The sequence below is a fragment of the Lactuca virosa genome, chromosome 7 (assembly GCF_052849685.1).
Source record: "Lactuca virosa cultivar CGN04683 chromosome 7, Lactuca_virosa_CGN04683_v6, whole genome shotgun sequence".
In the NCBI taxonomy this organism is placed as follows: Eukaryota; Viridiplantae; Streptophyta; class Magnoliopsida; order Asterales; family Asteraceae; genus Lactuca; species Lactuca virosa.
In genome coordinates, this window is record NC_136432.1 from 214,126,491 (window position 1) to 214,148,578 (window position 22,088).

The following is a 22,088-nucleotide window of genomic DNA, read 5'->3' on the forward strand; positions in this document are numbered from 1 at the left end:
GAACCGACCTAAAATTCATAGTATTAAAAATATTATAATAAAAAGGCACTCATGGTAACCATTGATGATAGAATAAATGTTGCACTGCAAATGTCTCTTCACCTTTTTTATTTTCGAAGACCATCCAAGTTGACTTTTTAAACCCAAATTTGAAACCGACTGACAACAACAATAAGAACATTAATATGAAGTGGTCCAAAAAAGTAAGCTGTTTCAAGGCATTTCCAACTCATACTATTTGTGGTGTTAATATCATTTTTTAGAGAAAACGAGGTTTTAAGGCCGCGAGTTGCGGCGTAATTTTAAGCAATATGTAATATGTTTTTGTGACATAACCATAATCACGGATCTTTAGTTTATAAATTGGGGAAAAAGTTAAATCATAACTTAATCTTAAATGAAAAGCAATGAAGGGATGATGCTTCCGGCTGTAATGTTTTTCCATTTCATCATCAACCAGTTTTCCTTTATTCATTAGCATTGTATACCGATAAAAAATCTTACATTTCACCATCTTTTTTACATGTTAATTGCAGTTAAACCATCCAAAATTGAATATACTTGCCAACGGCTAAAGCTTAAACCATCAAAATATTTATAGATTTAACATAATACTTTAAAGTAAATCATCAAAATACTTGACTCGAAGGAGAAAATGTTAATTAATGCATGAATCATTATTCACTTAAGTAATACAATTAGTTTTAGTGTATTAAAAATAAAATATATATATATTTTCATTAATGAAATAATGGTACCCGATGGTTCGGTTCTAGGCATCCAGCAGTTACGGATACGTAGTCTCGAAACTGGTCCCTAGCAGGTGCCCAACAGGTACCGATTCTAAAAAAAAAACAAATAAGAACCAAAACCGGTCATTGTCGGTTCCAACTTTTATGAACCGGCACAGTGATATCTGAACAGATTCAGTTCTAAAAACAACAACCTGCTTCCAATACTTTCTTAAATATCACATAAATAGCATTGCAATTTCATTTTCTGGAATTTAACTACCACATATTTGGTATTGTAAATCCATTAAATAACATTGAACTTTGTAAAACTATATTGCTATAGCTATAATTGGATAGACTTCTAAGTTTTAACCCTTTAAAATCTATATATCATCAAGGAATTTATTGTTTACGTTCCTTTTATTAAATAATTTATTAGTGAAGCCAAGATGATAAGCATACCAACATGTACATCAGGTGTAACAGCAACTTCAACATCAACAATAATAGTAACGGGCTTGTAGTCAAGTTCCAAATTATACATAGTTTTTCCCGGTAGATGCAATGTATTTTGGAAGCGTCTTGCATTGTATGGAGTTTGAGAACCTATTACCTATAATTAAACAAAAAAAAAAAAATTCAAACTATACATTTAACTTTTTTTTTCTCGATAGATGCAATGTATTTTGGAAGAAATGTTGCTAAATGCACGAAATAACAACATACTCTCAATTACTGTTTCATTACAGCATCCTAATGTTACTCACAATTATTTTTTCATTAAAAATTCTATTATTATAATAAGTATTTTTTTTTTTCCAAATTTACATGTCCTAGTAAGCAAAAAAATTGAATGTGTGATGTTGTAGTTGAGTAGATTTATAAAAAAGATGAAGATAAAAGGAAAGGTTTTCATAGATATAAAGAATTGCACAAAACTTTATAAAAGAAATGAAATTAAACAAAGAGGTATGAGAAGTGATATGCGAGTTTTCAAAAAAGGGACTCGGTATATTCAAGAAAAAAACTTGAAAACCTATTTAAGGAAAAATGAGTGCATAACTTACCAGGAGCATCTCATTTAGATAATGAAGTCTCTACATTTCTTATGCTTCCTCGTAATTAGATCATATCAACTAATTGATTTTTTAAAGCACTCAATCAATGATAAAATTTATATTCAGATAGTGAAATATTACCATGAACCGGGGTAGAGGATTTAGAGAAAGTAAAACCAAAAAGGTGAAAACGATCTCCAACTTCAGTCTGGTCATAGTATGCCTGGAAATATTTCTCAAACTCATCTCCAAGATCCTGAAACAATTAGTTTATTACATAAATAATCCATGAGAATATGATGAAACAAACTTTATTTGTACCTCAACAGAAAGGCCTTCACCCTCAACCATGGAAATCCCATTTCTATTGACCATAAAACAAATAAAATGGGAGGAGAAACCCAAAAATGTATTAAGATTGGGGAAAATGTTACCAACAATACTCAAGTTTACCGGAAAGATGCTTTTGAGATAGCAACATCAGTATTCATAGTATCTTTCAAAAGCCATATTTGGAAACCATTTGAGCCATTTAATAATAGAGGTTATAATTGTACTTATTGAAAGATGAAGGACCTGTTTGTATATATTGAGAGTTAGTTAGTTTGACTCTCTTTCCTCTTGTATATAAACAATATGTAACCTTTCATTTCAATTTAAGAAATTCATTTCATTCATTAAAAGTGTAATATTAAATCGAACACATATTATTCAACATACAAAATGGCAGTAAAAGCAATATGAAATAATAGGATATAATAACATTTATCTCCGATTTAAAGACCCATGGTTTCCACCATATCTTTTGTGTGACCCTAAAATCAAAATTGACGATCAAGCCCTGTCCAAATAATATATGTAAACCATACTTAGAAAAGGAAAATGGAAAGTTGTAGAAGGGAATGAAGTAGTACCTGAAGCTACAAATCCCCAATATGAAAATACCCTTTTTTCAACATATTTCATAAATCCATCTCGGAAATAAGTCATTTTCAATGTTGTATTCAGGCAACCTAAAAATAACAAAAGATTATTCATGTTCATCCTTTTGCTGCTACACACAACACCTCTACAACAAAAAATTTAAAAAAAAAAATAAAAAGAATAATAAGATAGAACAGGGGAAAGCTAGAGAACCTGCTTGAGTGCGTTTTTTGTCAAATGTTCTTCTTTCAGAGGTTGCAAAACATTTAAAATTCCACGAATCAAAATTAAATAAAACTCCTAAATAACAAATCGATTAACCAAAACTTTAGACAAACCCATATCGACATGTCGCAGTAGGGTTCTTTGAAAATGAAATCGTGTTGGGTTTTTATAGAAATGAATTAGATGAAAAAGAAGGAGAAAGCATTGGGGGAAGAGGGCGGTGTGATTAGTTGATGGTTAATCAGAACTAAAATTCAATGAATATGTGAATAATGAACTAAAATGAGGAATTGTTACCTTTGGCTTGCTGTCTTGGGAGCTCTATTTCAACCACCGTCCTGTCAGCTGCTTCTTTTATGGCCCTTTAAGACCATGGACGGTTGCAAGGTTGATGTCGACTGAGAGAGAAGTGAGATGATTTTTTTCATCTCTTTACCCAAAACCCTAAGCGAGCATGTAGAGAGAGAAAGAGAGAGACCTTACTCATTAACCGGTAACTCCTTCATCATTATTAGACCAATGCTAGTGATTGGTAAGAATTTGTCATGTTCACAAACATCTGAAGACCTTGGGCTTAGTTTCCCGCTCTGATGACTTCCGATGCCTGCATTCGCCAGACCGACGACGTTAATGGTGGTTGTGGGGTGACGATCAGGGTTCTTTGAATTAGAACAAATATATTTCTTTATGAAGCGTGTGAGGATTTTTGAAGGGATGGTGGGGAAGGGGAAGTACGGGAGAAAGCTGTCAACCACAATGCAAAGAAGTGGTGTAACAAAGTCTTCAAGCCACAGTGAAAAGCACCGGAGACAGGAACAAAGTCTTTGAAACTACAGTAAGAATCAATGTAGTTTGACTTGCTCTTACAGTGTTTTAACATTTTGACAAATGTTAATGTTTACGATTCGGATAATAACCAAAAACAATAGGTGGTTTGAAGAAAATAACCAAGGAAAAACATATTTCAGAAAATGACCAAAGGATCCGCAGAGCACCCTCTGCGGATCTATTAAGCCCTCTGCGGAATTGCTACACCTCTACGGAATGTTGTTTTTTTTAATTTTTTTAATTTTTTTTGCGTTAATTTTAGTTTATTAATATTATTTTTTTTTAAAATACATTAATACATTATGTGATTATTATGTAAAAAATTTGACAAAAAAAGGTTTTTTTTTTCGTTTTTTTGCGTTAATTTTAGTTTATTAATATTAATTTCTTTTTAAAATACACTAATACAAACCAAATACATATAAATAACGTAATACAAACCGGTGCATATAAATAACCTAATTAAAATTATACAAATATTTCATGTTTTTTATAGGTTACAAAACATACCTTAAAAAACATAAACATACAACCCTCATAATAAACATACTTTGAAATAAACTTCATTCATTCAAATCGAACCACGGAAACTTTGATCTGTTTTCGTATTCCGTCCATGGGTTATTTGTTGCTTGTGTCCCTAGGTTTACTATCTCTTGCGTCCATTGGTTATCTGGATCTTGCTGCCATTGGTACTCGGTGCAACCCTGCCATTGGTTCTGTGGCTCTTCCTGCGGTTGGTATTCGGTCTCTTGCGCCCATTGGTTATGTAGCTCCTGCTGCCATTGATGTTCGGTCTGTTGTGTCCATTGGTTGTCTGGATGCTGCTGTCATTGATGTTCGGTCTGTTGTGTCCATTGGTTGTCTGGCTGCTGCTGCCATTGTTGTTCGGTATGTTGTGTCAATTGGTTCTCTGGCTCATGCTGCCATTGGTTTTCGCTCGCTTGCGTCTGTTCCTCTTCTGTCGCTTTTATCCCACTCCCTGAAGCCTCAATACGTTTTTTAGTTTTACTTTGGTTCTTTGGAACGATTTCCTTACACGTCCTTGCATTATGAGTTGTGTTATGGCATCTAGTACACCTTCTTATTTTTGGTTCCTCACCTTGAGATGGGATACGATTGGTGTTTTTTGGTCTACCGGCTTGACGTATTTCCATCACAGGAGGGTTAACAACCATAAGGTCATCTGGAACCTCCCAATCACTAAGTTCTGAAAGAGGGTATACGGCCTGCTCGTACGTTGTTCGATATGTTTCAATTTTATAAGCATCTATAGCCATATGGCCACAATGATCATTTTTCAAGTGCGTTAAAACCATTATCACATGACCACATGGCAAACCAGTTAGTTGCAAATATCTGCAAGAACAAGTCTTTTCCCTCAAATTCACTATGCCGCCGCTTTTGAAGTCATGCACTTGATATGTTGTATTGTCAACACCGGATACCGATCATCCTTGAATCCCCTCTTTATTTTTTTTAACTATATCTTCAGCCCACTTCGTTAGTATTGTTGTACTTTTTTCTATTAAAACAAACATATATTATTATATATGACATTTATCATATAATTTAAAATTAAACATAATCATACCTGCAGCCATCCGCCGTTTGTAAAACCATTTCTGCATAAGTGCGCGAAAGAACTCAAGAAGTGGTAATATAGGCAACTTCCTTGCTTTATTTGATACATCATTCATGGACTCCGCACTATTTGAGGTCATATAATCATACCTCGTGGTAGGGCAATACGCTCTGGTCCATTTCTCACGTGGAATTTGAATGAGATATGTCGCTACATCATCTCTTATATTACGAAGTCTCCCCCAATAGAATTCAAACTCAGTGGTTTTGTAAGCTCTTACCAACTTCCAAAACAAAATTGCTATTTTTTTGTTTTTTCCAAAGGTGTGGACTATGTTTCCTATTAGATGAAAACCACACAATCCATGTTGAGCATTTGGAAAAACATTTTGAATACTTACAGCAATTGCGGGTGCTCTATCTGTGACCATTGTCAGACCTTCCACATCACCAATGCATTCATGTAGTTTTTCAAGAAACCATGTCCAAGAATCTGTAGTCTCTTTTGGGCAAATTCCATACCCAATAGGCAAGATCTGATTGTTGCCATCCATGGCTACTGCATGCAAGATGGTGCCTTTGTACTTTCCCTTCAAATGAGCATCATCCATAATAATAACGTTTCTACAACACTCTCTGAAAGCACGTATCTGCAACAACAATATAAAAACCATTAATATATTAACAATATAAATTGTTTATAAACATTTAAGATAATAACAAATATATTTAAAAATATATTACCGCACATCCAATAGTGAAAAAGCAATACTCAAAACGATCATCTGAATCAGTTTTTATGTACGCCACAGTACCAGGATTATGTTTCTTCACATTGTGAAAAAAAATTGGAAGTTTGGAGAAGCTTTCTTTGGGGGTCCCCATCATCAATCCCAAAGCAAATTCTCTAGCATGCCACGCTTGTGAATAACTCATATTTATTTGTAGCAAAGCATTTATATCTCTAATTATATCATTAGGCTTCCAAACTCTCAAACTTCCTTGACCCATAATGTTATGTATTATGGTCCCCACAACTTCACTATTTGCTTGCCTATGATTTGGGTGTATAAGCAATGAAGAACATGTATGCTCGTCATTAAACGTCTTAATTTCAAACATTTCTGTTCCTTTATGACACATGCGTATAAACGCCAATGATAGTTTTCTTGCATACAAACAACCTGGTACCGAGATTTTGAAGATTTTTCAACCTTTATCTGAAACTTTTCTCTAACGGCTTTGAATTTAACAGAAAATGCTAGCTCTTTTTTGGTGTTATAGGTTTGATTGACAATTAATTTATCATTCGGACCTAAACTGTGAAATGGTCCAGGTTCAAGAATAGGTTCTGGACAATCAGGAATAGAAGGAATACAATACCATGGATTAAAAGCAGTTTTTCGTTGCGTGTACTCATCATCCGACCACCTTTCATTTGATTTTTCCTCACATCTTCGATCATCAATTTTAGGAACTTCTCCAAACTCGAACAAATTTTCACGTTGTAATTCAGTCATGTCCACTTTTGGTTCTTTGTCATTATCTGATACAAAAGTGTGATTTCCTCTTCCCCTTGAACGGTTTCCATCACATTGGCTTTCTCTACGACCTCTATTAGTTTTTGTTGGATTAAACTGGTTGTTAACCACTGCTTGTTCTTCATCTTCTTCACCTACCACCGTTAAATACAAATGCACCGTCTTCTTTGATTCAGACATTACATGTCTCAATTGAAATACATCAGTTTCATCTCCAAGCTCCATGACATACCCTAACTCCAGGTGTTTAAAAGACAAACATATATGACTATTTAACACACCTGCCTTACTTCTAACCATTTGTAATAACATTTCATGGTCAATGTTAGGAGGAAGATTTAAACCATAGTTTTTCACATTATTTCTAACGTAAACCTCAACTCCATTAACTAACTGCCACGACCCTCCCGTACATAAAATAATAAAACTCATTTTACAAATCACTCTCTACAAACACAACGAAAAAACAACTTCTACTAGTAATTGAAACTCACAAACTCACAAATAACCACTTAAATACGTCTATAACTTCTATAACTGATCCGCAGAGGTGTACACTGATCCTTAGAGGTGTGCACTGATCCGTAGAGGTGTGCACTGATCCTTAGAGGTGTGCACTGATCCTTAGAGGTGTGCACTGATCCGCAAAGGTGTACACTGATCCCTAGAGGTATGCACTGATCCGCAGATGTGTACGCTGATCCTTAGAGATTTGCACAAATCCGCAGAGCTGTACACTGATCCTTAGAGGTGTGTACTGCTTCGCAGAGGTGTACACTGATATATATATATATATATATATATATATATATATATATATATATATAAGACATTTCATTATTAGGTTATTTACAAAACCAGTTGAGTTAACTTTTACTTTCTTCCATAGAACATAAAATACAAAACAGTACAAATACATGAAAAACATACATCAGTAGCAAACGTATTACATAAAACATTTCATTATTTTTAACCTTTTTTGTCAAATTTTTTACATAATAATCACATAAAGTATAAGTGTATTTAAAAAATAATAATATTAATAAACGAAAATGAATGCAAAAAAAAACGAAAAAAAAATTAAAAAAATTAAAAAACCAACATTCCGCAGAGCTGTAGCTAGATCCGCAGATGCTTTAATGGATCCGCAGAGGGTGGATTCCCAAAGAGTTCTGTGGACTGATATCAAACATAAGTTTATTATTTTTAACATTTTTTTGTCAAATTATTTACATAATCACATAAGGTATTAGTGTATTTAAAAAAATTAATATTAATAAACGAAAATGAACGCAAAAAAAACGAAAAAACGAAAAAAAATTAAAAAAAATCAATAAACAACAATTCCGTAGAGCTGTAGAGGATCCACAGAGCATTTAATGGTTCCGCAGATGGTGCTTTGCGGATCCTGTGGTCATTTTCCAAAATTTGATTTTCCTTGGTTATTTTCTTCAAACCAATCTCCTTTTTTGGTTATTATCCGAATTTTCTCTCATTTTTATGCAAAAATGAGTGTAAATCATTACCTCAAATTTAGTATTATGTATAACATTACCTCAAATTTAGTGTCTTGCTATTTATTAACATTAAATTAGGTGGTGGATTTTAAAGCATCTGGAATGGGTTGAGATGAGGGTTATATAGGAGGTGAGGTGGACTTGTATGATTGTTGTATGTAAGGGTGTGTGCGGTACGGTTTGGTGTGATTTAGAGTTAAAATCACAAACCACACCGCAAGTGCGGTTTGAGATTTTTGGAAACCACAGACCGCACCGCAAATGTTTCAAATCGCGTTATGCGGTGCAGTGCAGATGGTTTTTATGCGGTTTGATGAATTACTAAAAATGTTATGTATTTTAATTTATACGCATTAGTATGAGCATTCACGTTGTAGTTTAGAGAACGAACTACGAAAGTTTTTAACCGCATTATACGTTGCAATGTGGTTTTGTTGTGGTGCAGAAAATTTAATTAGCACAAAAAATACTATAAACTAAACGAAAAATAACATGTAAATAATTAGCACAAAAATGTAATTATTCGTTTAAAAAGTAACTTTAAATAAACAATTATTTGTTTAAAAAGTAATTTTAAATAAACAAAAACATAATTTTAGTTAAGTAGTTAAGACTGTCAAATTGCATTCTATTCCAAAAAAAAATCGTTTATGTTTATTATTCATTTACTACTTTTTTTAGTTATTTATATATATATATATATATATATATATATATATATATATATATATATATATATATATATATATATATGTATGTGTGTGTTGTACGGTGCGGTACGGTTTGAACCGCGGTTTCATAATTAAAAACCGCAAACCGCACCGCATGGGGCGGTTTGACAAAATTATAAACCGCAAACCACACTGGGAATATCTAAACCGTATTTTGCGGTGTGGTGCGGTGCGGTGCGGTGCGGACATATGATTTGGTGCACACGCCTCGTTGTATGTATTGAATGGTGGTGAGGTGGAGTGTTATGGATTTTAGAGTTGTACGGGATGATTAATCGTTTTATTATTATTTATAAAAAAAAATCATATTTGTACTTCATCAAACCAAGTGTTTTATAATCAATGAGAAAAATTGGTTTGCTAATGTATACGAGACAATGCAAAAGTTGGAGAAAAATTTAAAAAAATATTGTAAAATATTCTTTCTAAGTTGGAAAAAAATTAAGAAAAAAAGTCTTATAAACCATTTGTAACGTCCCAAAATTTTCAAAGAGATTTTTCATTTGTAAAATAGATTAACCAATTAAACCATTGTTTCAAAAACCATTGAATAACATTTGATTGATTGAAAATCATACATTAACAGAGTTAAATTTACAAAACTGTGAAAACGAATATCTTTGATGTGTGTGTACAGTCCCGCCAAGCTCTTCTCGCGAACTACCTGCAAAATGTTTAATCCACAACTGTAAGCATAAAGCTTAGTGAGTTCCCCAATATACCACATATTCCACCATACATACAGTGCATATATATAGAGTCCTCAGCTCTATCATTGACCTATCAACATACATACCACATACATAGCAGTACAAAACGTGTGAATGTTGTAGTCCTCCCACAATCTTACGTACGGTTGCCATGGTCCTCCCATTGTCTTTCATACAAGTGTCATGGTCCTCCCATGGTCTTTCATGCAATTTTCAGGGGCTATATCCTAGTCTTTCATATAATTCATAAAGTCATACGTAGTCAGGGATCAGATAGGCAGTCGAACAGATGACCCACCCGAGAGTAAACAATCAGACAATAATATCACAATCAGGCATTAGATCATCAGAGATTACCCATAATATTCTTGAGCAAACTCCTATGATCTTCAGTACTGTCAATGAGGGTATCATGGAGATTCTGGATGAGCGTTTCGACGTTTATCGTTCTGAGATGGTGGCGATGATGGGAGCTCGCACTTTGACTTTCCACGAGTTTCAGGCATGTGGAACCCCGGAGTTCTTCGGGAAGAAGTACTTGATTGCGATCAGGCGTTGGTTGGTAGATGTCGGGAACGCCTTCCGATCTAGCCTTTGCCTTGAGGAGGCGAAGGTCATACTTGCATCCTTTCTTCTGAAAGACAGAGCTCAAGACTAGTGGGAGAGGTTGGACATGCCTTGGGAGGCGAGGCAATTGAGTCCATGATTTGGGAAGATTTTGTGGCGAGATTTCGGGCTGAGTTCGCACCTGTGATAGAGGTCCAAAAGTTGGCGAGGGAGTTTTAGTACCTTTGCCAGACTACTGAGACAGTAGCAGAGATCACTGCTATGTTCCGTGAGAGGGCGTTACTGGTTCCACGGTATGTGGCGGATGAGGAGATGAAGAAGGCAATATACCATGAGATGTTGAGGAGCGATATTAGGCAGTTTGTGAGCCGATCCAGTTGCAGGACACTGGATGATATGATAGCGAGATCCAGAGAGAGGGGGATAGACTTGGAGATGGAGAGGAAAAGGAAATCGAATTAGGTTCAGGGTTCGGCGAGTTCAGGCAAGAGGCCCAAGGTTTTTGATTCAAGATCGAGAGGTCAGTAGGGTCGGGGCCACTGTGGCAAGTGCGGCAAAATGCATGATGCGGTGTGCAGGGTGGGTGGTTCTAGCTGCTTCAAGTGCGGCAGGACGGGTCATTTCTGTTGGGGTGCAAAGTTATCCATGTTTGACTTTGTAATGTGTTGACTTTTGTAAAACCCACTTGCATGTGGTGCATTAGCCTTTTGACTCATGAGATAGAGAGTGAGAGAGAGACATGTAAACACCTCTATATAAGGTGGGTTCATACCACTTATGGAGGTGTGCTTGAGAGATGTAAAAGTTGAGTGTGTGAGTGTGTGTTATTTATGTAGATGTAGATCTATGTCCCTTTTTGTAACACCATACATATTCAATACATCTCTTGAACACCCAAATCACCATGTTCATTGTGCAATCTTTAATTCCGCATGCCAAACCAATGTTCATAATTCACATCAATTGGTATCAGAGCGGGTCTTCAAAGATCAACATGATTTTTTGAAGAACGATTCTCGGTTTGGCAAAATTTGTCACAATTGAAGCATTTTTGGTGAGTCTCTCTCTATGATATCTCTTAATTTCATTGAATTTATGCGTTGCGTTCTTGATTTTTGATCGTTTTGATTCATTGGATTAAATTTGTTTCAAACCCCTTTGATAATCCAATATTTTTTTTAAGATCAAGCCTAAAATCAAAATAAATTTCGTTATTGTTCATTCGATCCAAAAATATCGAGCCCAAACATTAATCTTGAGTTGTTACTGTTCATCGATGGAGCCCAAAGTTTGTTTTAATCTGATATCGTTAATTGAGTCCATTAATCAATCACTGTTTGAGCCCATACATTTGTTTCAATCCGATATCATAAAAAGATAATCCCACAAAGATTCATTAAATGTATTCGGATCTAATTCATCTGTTGTTCATCGTTTGCGTATACGACTGATATTCTTAGTTTGCATATTAATCAATCTCTTCTCACTTTTAGTTTTCGTTTCAACAATTCTTGAAAAATCGATTAAGCGTTATTTGTTAATCTGATTTGTGAGTCGATTTTGTGTAAATTGTTTGATAACGAGTAAATATTGTTCATATTGACGATTGAGAAATTGGCAATCAAATCTTTGATTTTGATGAATATCGTCATGAACGTTTGAAGGTGATGAAGAACAGTGAAATATTCATGTTTAGATCTGAAATTTGGCATTACAAACATGGATTTCGTGTTTATTTGCATTTGATTTTCGAAAAGTCAAAATGAAGAAAAGTCAAACTCAGCTTGAAATTGATGAATAGATGGATTGGATGTTGAAATCGTTTGTTACAAGATGAATATGGGCTATTGATGTCAACATCATACCTAATTTGGGTCTTAATCTCGAAAATTCAGTGTGTTCTTGTTCATGTGTAAAGGACAGTGACGATAAACAACCTTCGGATGTTGATCTTGTATCAAATAGTCGAAATCAGATTGTTTGATAACGAAGTGATGATTTGAGGAGTTATGATGATTTCGAAAGTTTTAGATTATGATATCAAGGCTTGAATAAAAAACGAAGATTTTGATGCTTCGTTAAATCGACGACGATTTTGGTTTCAATCAAACAGACGAAGCCTTGAAGTTTTTGGAGTTGATGTGTTTGTTCTTGATGTCGATAATTTTGATTTGGAAGAACTGTGTTGATGTACGAAGATTTGGAATCGAGGTGCTTGGGTTAACAATCGAATGGTTCGCTATTGGTGATTTAGTCGATTGGGTTGATGTACGAAGAGTTCCTATATGGTCGTTGATTTTACAGTCGAATGTTTGGAATCGTGATTTGGACTGAGTTATGGAATCAATTTTGGGGTTAAAGCACGCATGTTCAGATTTCTTGATGATGAGTTGCTGTTGAACGAACGAAAGTTTTTTTTTTGAATCTTGATTCAGTGGTTGAATGATTCAGACAAGATTCAGAGGCTTCGTATGCCTTCGTTTTCGTTAAAATGATTGTGAAAAATTTTCGTTAGTTTGGTGCTATGATTGAATCTAACGAAGGGGAGAGAGAAAAACTTTTGTTAAAATCGTGCTCAAAAGTTTCGTTCATATGGGCAGATGATTTCGTATGAAGGGATGAAATTTCGTACGTTTGCATGAAGTTTCGTACGTTGCTGTGAATTTTTTCGTTTGATTGGGGAAGATGAAGTTTCCTACGAACTGAAGAAAATTTCGACAAATTAATGCAAAAGGCAAATGTTACGAAAATGGCCCCTAAACTTACGAAAGTTTAACATCTTTTACAACTCTTCGAATGTTGGGACAAATTTTCGAATGTTGGGACAATTTTTCGTATGTTTGGAATGAAAAAGAAGAATTTTCGAATTTGGTCCCTGAAATTTCGACTGTTTGGCAGCAAGTACTCAGTTTCGAAAAAGGACTGATTTTGCTGTAAAATTGAAGATTGTGCATTTCAGGCCCCTGAAGTTTATGCAAATTGATGCTTTTTACCCAGCTTCGGAAAAGGGGGAGAGTTTTGCATTTTTGGCTGCTTTGGGCGCACCGGGTCACTGCAGAATTTTGAAATTGACAATTTCTACCCATTTTTGAGAAATTTTGTCAAAGGCGGTCCATGAACGAAGTTAAAAATTGAAGATTTTTTGGGTTTCCCGGATTGAAACACAAAGTTTATGCCACATGTTAAGGGGGAGTTTTGACACGAAAAATTCCGAATAGAGCACGTTCTCTTTCCCTGAAGGTTTTATAATTAAATTTCGATTATAAAAAGGGGGAGAAATTTATATGGAAATTCGAACTTGAATTTTTCATATTAAGCGGATTTGACGACGGAAGTGACCTTGAATTTTTGAAGTACACGAAATGATGCAATTAGAAGTTTGGAAGTGATTTCGTTTCGAAATGGGTTTGGTTTTATTGAAGATTTTTGGGGTGTGTTTTTATGCTCAACTTTTGGGTGATTATTTGGAGTTTGAGAGAATCTCTTGATCATTCGTTGATGCTTGGTTTGTATGGTCTCACATCCTAGAGCCCAAATTGAAGAATCATGGAAGAATTGAAGATTTGAAGTTTATTTCGACATGTGTCACCCTTGAGGCTTGGATCGCGTAGTTGCTCGAGTTTGGAAGATTTGAAGTGGGTCATCCATTCCTAACAATGTTGGGGTGCAAAGTTATCCATGTTTGACTTTGTAATGTGTTGACTGTTGTAAAACCCACTTGCATGTGGTGCATTAGCCTTTTGACTCATGAGATAGAGAGTAAGAGAGAGACATGTAAACACCTCTATATAAGGTGGGTTCATACCACTTATGGAGGTGTGCTTGAGAGATGTAAAAGTTGAGTGTGTGAGTGTGTGTTATTTATGTAGATGTAGATGTATGTCCCTTTTTGTAACACCATACATATTCAATACATCTCTTGAACTGATGGGTTTTGAGCATTCTAACACTTCCTAAGTGTACATGCAACCCTAATAACCTTGGATCTATGTTTGTCTAATAATCATGCAAAGTTGAATTCCAAGGTTATATTCCCATCTAGCATACATGGGGAACATTTTTAACTTGAATAAAAGATAGAATAACTTACCTTGTTGTTGATTATGATCCTTGAAACCTTGTGAGCCTAGCACCCCAAGTGTGATGCCTCAAATGCTTCACACAACACCAAATGCAATTGGAATGACTTTAGAGAGAATACACACTTCTAAAATCGGCCTAGCCCTCTTGTTTCTTATTGTCGCCGATTTTGGTGGAGAACATGTTGCTTATATAGTGTGTCACATCTAGGGTTACACCATGTAAACCCTAATGTGGCATGAATCTTCATTTCCATGACCCATGGGTTTGTAACTCCCATGGAGCCTCCATGGAGCATTCAATGGGTTTAACCCAACTTGATTATCCATGAAGCCTTTTAGCCCACTATACAAGTTATGGATGATTTACATGATCAACCCATATATTTAATTAGTCATCTTTTGATCACTTAATTAATCCTAGATTAATTCTTGATCAATACTAATTAAATAATACTATTAATATATTAGAACTTATAATATATTAATAAACCACAAGTGTTATTTCTCTCATTTAGTCTATCCAAATGCATGATGCCATGCAACCCAAATGGACCATGCCGGGTCGGGTCAAGTACATACCAGAAATAGTTATGGACTTAGACAACTTATCCAACACCCAAATCACCATGTTCATTGTGCAATCTTTAATTCCGCATGCCAAACCAATGTTCATAATTCACATCAGTTTCAGCAGGGATTACACTGCTACCACCACCAACACCCAGGTATCTGATCTGATTTGCTTCCATTGCAATTAGAGGGGCTATAAGAAGGCCAACTGCCCGAGTTTAGCAGTAAGGGGACCAGTTGCAGCTCCCGCTCCGATGACTTTGAGGATCATGGATGGCCGCCAGGGCAAGGCGGATGCGCCTGTTGTGAGGAGCAGGGCTTTCCAGCTGACAACCGAGGAGGCTCGAGCAGCACCAGATGTGGTGAAGGGTATGTATCTTCTCCTTATCTCTTTATTTATGTTGATTTTCTGCTTATATCTGTGTGTTTTATTTTAGGATCGTTCCTTGTGGACAGTGTCTCTGCTTTGGTATTATTTGACTCAGGGGCTACTCGATCTTTTGTATCTCTTGCGCTCAACAAGAGGTTTGTCGATGCTCCGGGGGAGCTGGATTGTCCATTGGAGGTTGAGATTGCTTATGACTGTCCTGTGCGGGTATCTAAGGTTCATCGGGGTTGTGTCCTGGAGTTGTTCGACGAGCAGTATCCGATTGATTTGGTTCCTATTCCCCTGCGTCAGAGCAAGGTTATTGTGGGGATGGATTGGTTGAGCCCCAATGGGGTAATGATTGATTGTGAGAAGCAGTTGGTGCGTATCTGAACCCCAAGTGGGGGAGGGTTTGTGATTCAGGGAGAGGGTGTTCAACGTGGGCCAGTTTTATGTTCAATGGCTAGGGCTAGGCGCTATCTTCAGCATGTTTGTTCTAGATTTGTCGCCTATGTTGTGGATACCCAGGAGAAGGGTAAGACGATTGTGGATGATGTGTCAGTTGTTATGGAATATCCGGATGTGTTCCCAAATGATTTGCATGGAGTTCCTCCGGAGAGGCAAGTGGAGTTTCATGTTGACTTGGTTCCCGGTGCGGCTCCGATAGCCAAAGCACTTTATCGGTTAGCACCCCCAGAGATGCAGGAGTTGTCTACACAGTTACATGAGTTGTTAGACAAGGGATTCATTTGGCCGAGTAGTTCGTCATGGAGAGCGCCGATCCTGTTTGTGAAGAAGAAGGATGGGTCACATCGGATGTCTATCGACTACCGGAAGTTGAATAAGCTAACGGTGAAGAACCGTTATCCAATCCCAAGTATTGACGATTTGTTTGACTAGCTTGAGGATGAATATTGGTTTTCCAAGACTGATCTACGTTCGGGTTATTATCAGATGAGGTTCAGAGAGAAGGACGTGCAGAAGACGACCTTCCAGACTCGTTATGGTCATTAAAAGTTCGTGGTGATGCCCTTTCGGGCTCACCAATGCTCCAGCCACATTCATGGACCTCATGAATCGTGTATGCATGCCTATGTTCGATCGGTATGTGATTGTGTTTATTGATGATATCTTGGTCTATTCTAAGACTCAGGAGCTGCATGAGGAGCATTTGGGGGAGGTATTGGAGACTTTAAGGAGGGAGAGATTGTATGCGAACTTCTCCAAGTGTGAGTTATGGTTGCACGAGGTGCAGTTTCTGGGGCACCTTGTCAACCAGAACAATATTCTGGTCGATCCGGCCATAGTCGAGGCGGTGATGAGGTGGGAGGTTCCGAGGTATCCATCTGAGATTCGGAGTTTCCTTGGGTTGGCATGTTACTATCAAAGATTTATTCATGATTTCTCTAAGGTAGCGGTTCCTCTGACTCGATTGACAAAGAAGATTGCCACTTTTCGCTGGGGGCCTGAGCAGTAGGCAACTTTTGAGACCTTCAGCCAGAGATTGTGTGAGGCGCCGATTCTGACCCTGCCTGAGGGTGTTGAGGATTTTGTGGTTTATTGTGATGCGTCGATCACGAGTTTGGGTGCAGTTCTGATGTAGAGGGGTCGCGTTATTGCATACGCTTCAAAGCAGCTGAAGCCTCATGAGGTGAATTATTTGACGCATGATTTGGAGTTGGGGGTTGTGGTGTTTTCCCTGAAGATTTTGGCGACACTACCTCTATGGGGTCCGTTGTACTATCTACACGGATCATAAGAGCCTGAGGTATTTGATGGATCAACCAAATATAAACACGAGGTTGCGCAGAAGGTTGGATGTGGCGAAGGATTATGATTGTGAGATCATTTACCATCTGGGGAAGGCCAACGTGGCGACCAATGTTCTCATCCGCAAGACGGTCGCTGCTCCGATCAGAGATATGTGTTTGAGGATGACAATGATTGATATTGCCATATTTATACACATTTTTAGGCAATATTTATTTACGTTTTTATTAATATTTTGGTTATTTGCATAGAATTATGATACTTATAAGGATAAATTGTAATTGCAGCCAAAGTAAGGTATTTTCGAAGTAAGGGACCAGAATTGACAATATTTGGAACTTTGGAGGCTCGAAGGGAAGAAGGATAAAAAAATTCCACCAAAAAGACGTGCTCACGACGTGAGTAACTTGATGCTCACGACGTGAATCGATTGTTCCAGAAGATTTGCATCCGGGTGGAAGAGTCCTTGTCGAATACGAAAAGATCGCATTCACGACGTGAATCCTTATGGTTCACGACGTGAATCCTTATGGTTCACGACGTGAACTCGGGAAATCAGAAAACTATAAATTCCCTTGCCCATTACGACTTAGAGAGTTTTTGGCTGATTAGAAGGTTACCTAAAGACGATTTTGAGCAGAAGAAGAGTTCTGGAAAAGGCTTTCAACATCAAAAGGAGTAAAGGTTCATAATTAATTAATTAGTTTGATAGTTATGAACATGTTTGATAATTTGATTTGTTTTTGCTTACTTGTTACTATGAGTAGCTGAATCTAGCAGCTCTTGTATAGCTAGATGAAGCTTCTGAATTATGTTTTAGCTCAATGACTATTGAATTTGATTAGTTGGTAAATTGCTTGTGTTTGATTATCATTACCTAGCATGTTATTTTAGTTTCTTTGTTGCTTAAGTTCATGTTCTGTGTAGCTTAGTAACCATTAAATTACATGAACTTGAAACCTAGTGATTTAGTGAACACTGAATTGCTAGAGCTAGGATCAACCAAAATCTTAGATAAGTGATAAAAGTAACTAATTTAGCTGTGATAGAGGACATAATTTATGACCATAATTGTGTTTGCTTAGATAAATCTTACATAGCTCACCTATAATTAATAACTAATTCTGTGTTTTGCTTATGTGTGACCATACAAGGTAGTTCATGAATTGGTAAAAAGATTAATAAATTTGGACTTGAATTGCTAATTACATAATAATTGGTGACCAACTTTAATAATCCATAATTATTAGCTAAACATAAATAAAGAAGTGGATTCAAACTAGACATGAGTGTTTTTCAATTAATTGATTGAATTCTGTGATTTAAGTTCGTCTGGTCTTGCAAAATCAGATAAAACCCCCTCTTTGCTCTAAAATTAGGTTAATTTAATAGTAGATAAATTAATTAGTCAAAACCGTTCCCTGAGACCGACACCCGACTTACCCAACTATTATATAATTTTGACTAGGTACACTGCCTAGGTGCAATTAGTTAGTTAAGGTAGTTAGGTTATAAATAATAAAATTAGGTGTAGCTATTTGCACGCATCAAGTTTTTGGCGCCGTTGCCGGGGAACGGCTTATTTGATTTGTTTGATTTGTTTGCTTTAGGTTGATCGATCCTTTTTGTGGGGTAAAACCTGCAAAAAGTTATTTTTCAAATTAAGTTTTTTTTAGTACTAGGCTCACGACGTGAACCTTAAGTTCACGACGTGAGTTCAGTATTTTCTCATTTTTTTTTCGTTTTTCTTTTCTGCGACAACACGAGGTGGTAGCCTTTACCACGTCGTGGTGGCTAGTCTGTAGGAAATTTTTATTTGGTTTTTGTTCAGTTTTACGTTTTTATTTTGTCTGTTTTGCAGGAGTTGATGACCAGAGGATCCAACACACCTTTGGTGCCACCGCTTGAAGATCCGGAGTCTACGTTGCACAAAAAGAATAATAAGAAGTCGCCTTTACAAGAACTGAAATCAGCCTTTTCAAGGAAGCCAGGAAAGAAAACAGGAGAATCGAGTTCAGCCTCAAAGAGCAAGTTTGAAGTCTTCAATCAATTTCCTAATCCACACGAGTCCGAGTACGAATCAGAAACAGAATTTGGACTTTATACGAGTGAACCCGAGAACGAGCCGGAGAACGAAATGGCGAACATTGATGAGATGGCCATGGGGGACTACAAGAAGCGCATTCGAGATGATGTGGGGCCGGGTTTAGTATATCCTACGATTCCTGCCAATGCCACATTCGAGTTAAAGGGACACATCCTTACTGTACTTAAGGATATTCCATTCTATGGGAAGGATCATGAGGATGCTTTCATACATTTAGACGAGGTCAATGATATTGCGGATTATTTTAATACTCCTAATATCCCAAGGGAGAGAACTTTGCTAAGGATGCTACCAGTCACTTTAAAGGGAGCTGCAAAAGACTGGTTGAAGGCACTTCCATCTGGTACAATCACCACATGGGCCCAATTGTGTGAGAAATTTCTAGATCAGTTTTGCCCACCCTCCAAAATCTCTAAACTCAAGAAGGAGATTGCCAAATTTGAGCAAAATCCGGGGGAGTCATTATACGAGGCATGGGAGCGCTACAAGGGGTTGTTAAGGAATTGTCCTCAACATGACCTCAATATTCAGCAAGAGATGTTGATATTCTATGATGGGGTGAATGTCATGACTAGACAACTCCTTGATTCGCAAGGACCACTAACGAAGAAGAACCCAAATCAGGCCAAGGAGATAATTGAAGAATTTTCAAAGCACTCTCGTGAGTATCACAACCCAGGGCGTGATGGAATAAAAGGCAGTGGAGGTACACAAATTGAAGAGATGGCTGCTGTGATGGCAATGCTTAATAACATGGATAGGAGATTGACCCAAATGGACCAATCAATTCATGCGATTCGAGTTGGTTGCGAAAGGTGTAGTGGCCCACATTTGACAAAAGATTGTAATTTGGATGATTTTGGAAATAAAAAAGCTCAAGTTTGTTATTCAAGTGGGGACAAGTATGATGAAGATTGGAGGAAACCAAAGAAGGAGTGGCTGCCATATGACGAGTACAGGAAACAGAAGGATGAGAAATTCAGGCAGACTGACCGGGGTTTCTATCAAAAGGAGCAGCCACCAGCTGAGAAGAAAACTGATTTGGAGTCCATGTTAGTTTGTTTCATGGAAGTTTCTGGTAAAAGGACAATGATGAAGGAACAACAAATTTTGATGAAGAATCATCAGGCCATGATGATAGACCAGCAAGCATCATTGAAGAATCAGCAAGCCTCCATCCATAACCTTGAAACCCAACTTGGCCAACTTACAACTTTGGTGAATGAGAGATTTTTTCCACAAATTCTTGAAAAAAAGACCCAATCTCACGTCATGGCCATTGATACTGAAGAAGAGGCGATTTATGAGTTCCTGGAAGCATTAGAAGTGGAGCCAAAGCCATCTGAACCGAAGCCAAAGAAGTCCAAGCTCAAAAACGAAGAAGCTGCTGAAACGCTAGATTCACGTCGTGAGCTCGATATGCTCACGACGTGGGCTCGGTCTGAACAGAATAAAATCATATATGTTCCAGCTTATAAACCGCCTTTGCCATTCCCGTCTCGAGCACATCTTAGCCCACTGGAAAGGGAACATCTGGAGTTTATTCAACAAATAAAGGGTATTCCTATTAATACTCCTCTCATTGATTCGCTTTCGAAAATTCCAGAATACGCGAAGTTCCTCCAAGACTTAATAGACACTCGTCAAGAATTAAGGAAGAATTCCAAGGTCATTCTAAGTGAACAAAGCTCAAGGGCTGTATTGGGAGAGATACCTAAAAAGATGGGAGATCCTGGACGCCTCACTCTTCCATGTGAGTTTGGTAATAATTTGAAGACATATGCTTTAGCCGACTCTGGGGCTAGCATAAATTTGATGCCATTTTCATTCTATCAAAAATTAAATATTCAGAAGATGAAGGCTACGAAGATGACAATCCACATGGCAAACCGTTCAGTGACTCACCCAAGAGGGATAGTAGAAGACATCCTTGTAAAAATTGGGAAATTCGTTTTCCCAGTTGACTTTGTAGTGATTGACATGAAAGAGGATGTGAATATCCCCATCATTCTTGGTCGCCCTTTACTAAATACTGCTAGGGCTCTTGTCGATATTCGAGAATCCAAGCTCACGTTGAGGGTTGGTGATGAAGAAGAAACTTTTGGACTACAAGATGGTTTCCAAGGATATGATGTTCAAGGTGAAGTGTTCAATATTGAAGATGACAATGAGCTTGCAGAATTGGAGAAACTTATGGAAGAAGAAATTAAAACAATTTAGCAAGTCAAGCGCACCAAGCCAAGAGCTTCTGTTCCACTTGTATTCGAGGTGTTTGCTTATAAAACACCAACATCTTGGGTGAGTAAGGAAAGTGATGATATGTCTAGTGATGAAGAGGAGGTTACATCAAAGGTGACTAGCCCAGTGGTGAAGGAGGAGGAGGATATTATGAAGCTTAAAAATGATGAAAAATTGAAGACTCAAGGGATCAAACGCAAGCTCGATGGAAACGAAGTCAAGGCTAAAAAAAGAATTCTAAAAAGGCGTATATTCGTCGAGTGCAAGCTTACAAGAGGCGTTTCAAGGAGCAGAAGATCCTGATGGTGGACTCTTCTGACGAGTCAACATAGGAGGCACGGAGTCCAGCTCACGACTCCTCAAAAAGAAGCGCTTCTCGGGAGACAACCCGAGTTTGGTTTGCGTTTTCTTTCTTTTTCTTTTTGCATTTTTAGTTTTTAGGAAATCAATCATATCGTCTGAATCACTATATTCATAATTAAACACTGAGTGTGAGGTCCCTAAAAATTAAGTGGTAATAATTAAGAATCTAGTT

General features: G+C 37.0%; 1 protein-coding gene and 1 non-coding gene across 9 annotated transcripts; both read right to left on the reverse strand.

The window, feature by feature from the left end:
* Positions 1 to 653: 653 nt before the first annotated feature.
* Positions 654 to 3,730, reverse strand: LOC145126063 (uncharacterized). Of its 8 annotated transcripts, XM_079061466.1 has the most exons (8): positions 3,425 to 3,730; positions 3,239 to 3,339; positions 2,930 to 3,016; positions 2,707 to 2,805; positions 2,114 to 2,156; positions 1,934 to 2,048; positions 1,197 to 1,347; positions 654 to 843 (listed from the first exon to the last, which is right to left on the reverse strand). In XM_079061466.1, the coding sequence occupies exons 4-8, from the start codon at positions 2,780 to 2,782 to the stop codon at positions 788 to 790; spliced, it is 441 nt and encodes a 146-aa protein (XP_078917592.1). In that variant the 5' UTR covers positions 2,783 to 2,805; positions 2,930 to 3,016; positions 3,239 to 3,339; positions 3,425 to 3,730; the 3' UTR covers positions 654 to 787. The 8 variants fall into 8 exon arrangements, with proteins under 8 accessions (XP_078917592.1, XP_078917589.1, XP_078917588.1 ...); XM_079061463.1 differs by having other exon boundaries at positions 2,930 to 2,958; positions 3,239 to 3,730; XM_079061462.1 differs by having other exon boundaries at positions 2,930 to 2,961; positions 3,239 to 3,730.
* Positions 3,731 to 19,729: 15,999 nt separating this feature from the next.
* LOC145127933 (small nucleolar RNA R71) lies at positions 19,730 to 19,836 on the reverse strand. Its single transcript, XR_013716538.1, has one exon. It is a non-coding gene; the product is annotated as a small nucleolar RNA R71 (small nucleolar RNA).
* Between the last annotated feature and the right edge of the window lie 2,252 nt (positions 19,837 to 22,088).

Coding starts and splice junctions, on each gene's coding strand:
- LOC145126063 (XM_079061466.1), bottom strand. CDS start 2,782: ATGACTTATTTCCGAGATGGATTTATGAAATATGTTGAAAAAAGGGTA. Junction 2,157..2,706: donor TTGGGGATTTGTAGCTTCAG/GTACTACTTCAT, acceptor TATGGTCAATAG/AAATGGGATTTCCATGGTTG. Junction 1,348..1,933: donor ATCCTCTACCCCGGTTCATG/GTAATATTTCAC, acceptor GTTTAATTATAG/GTAATAGGTTCTCAAACTCC.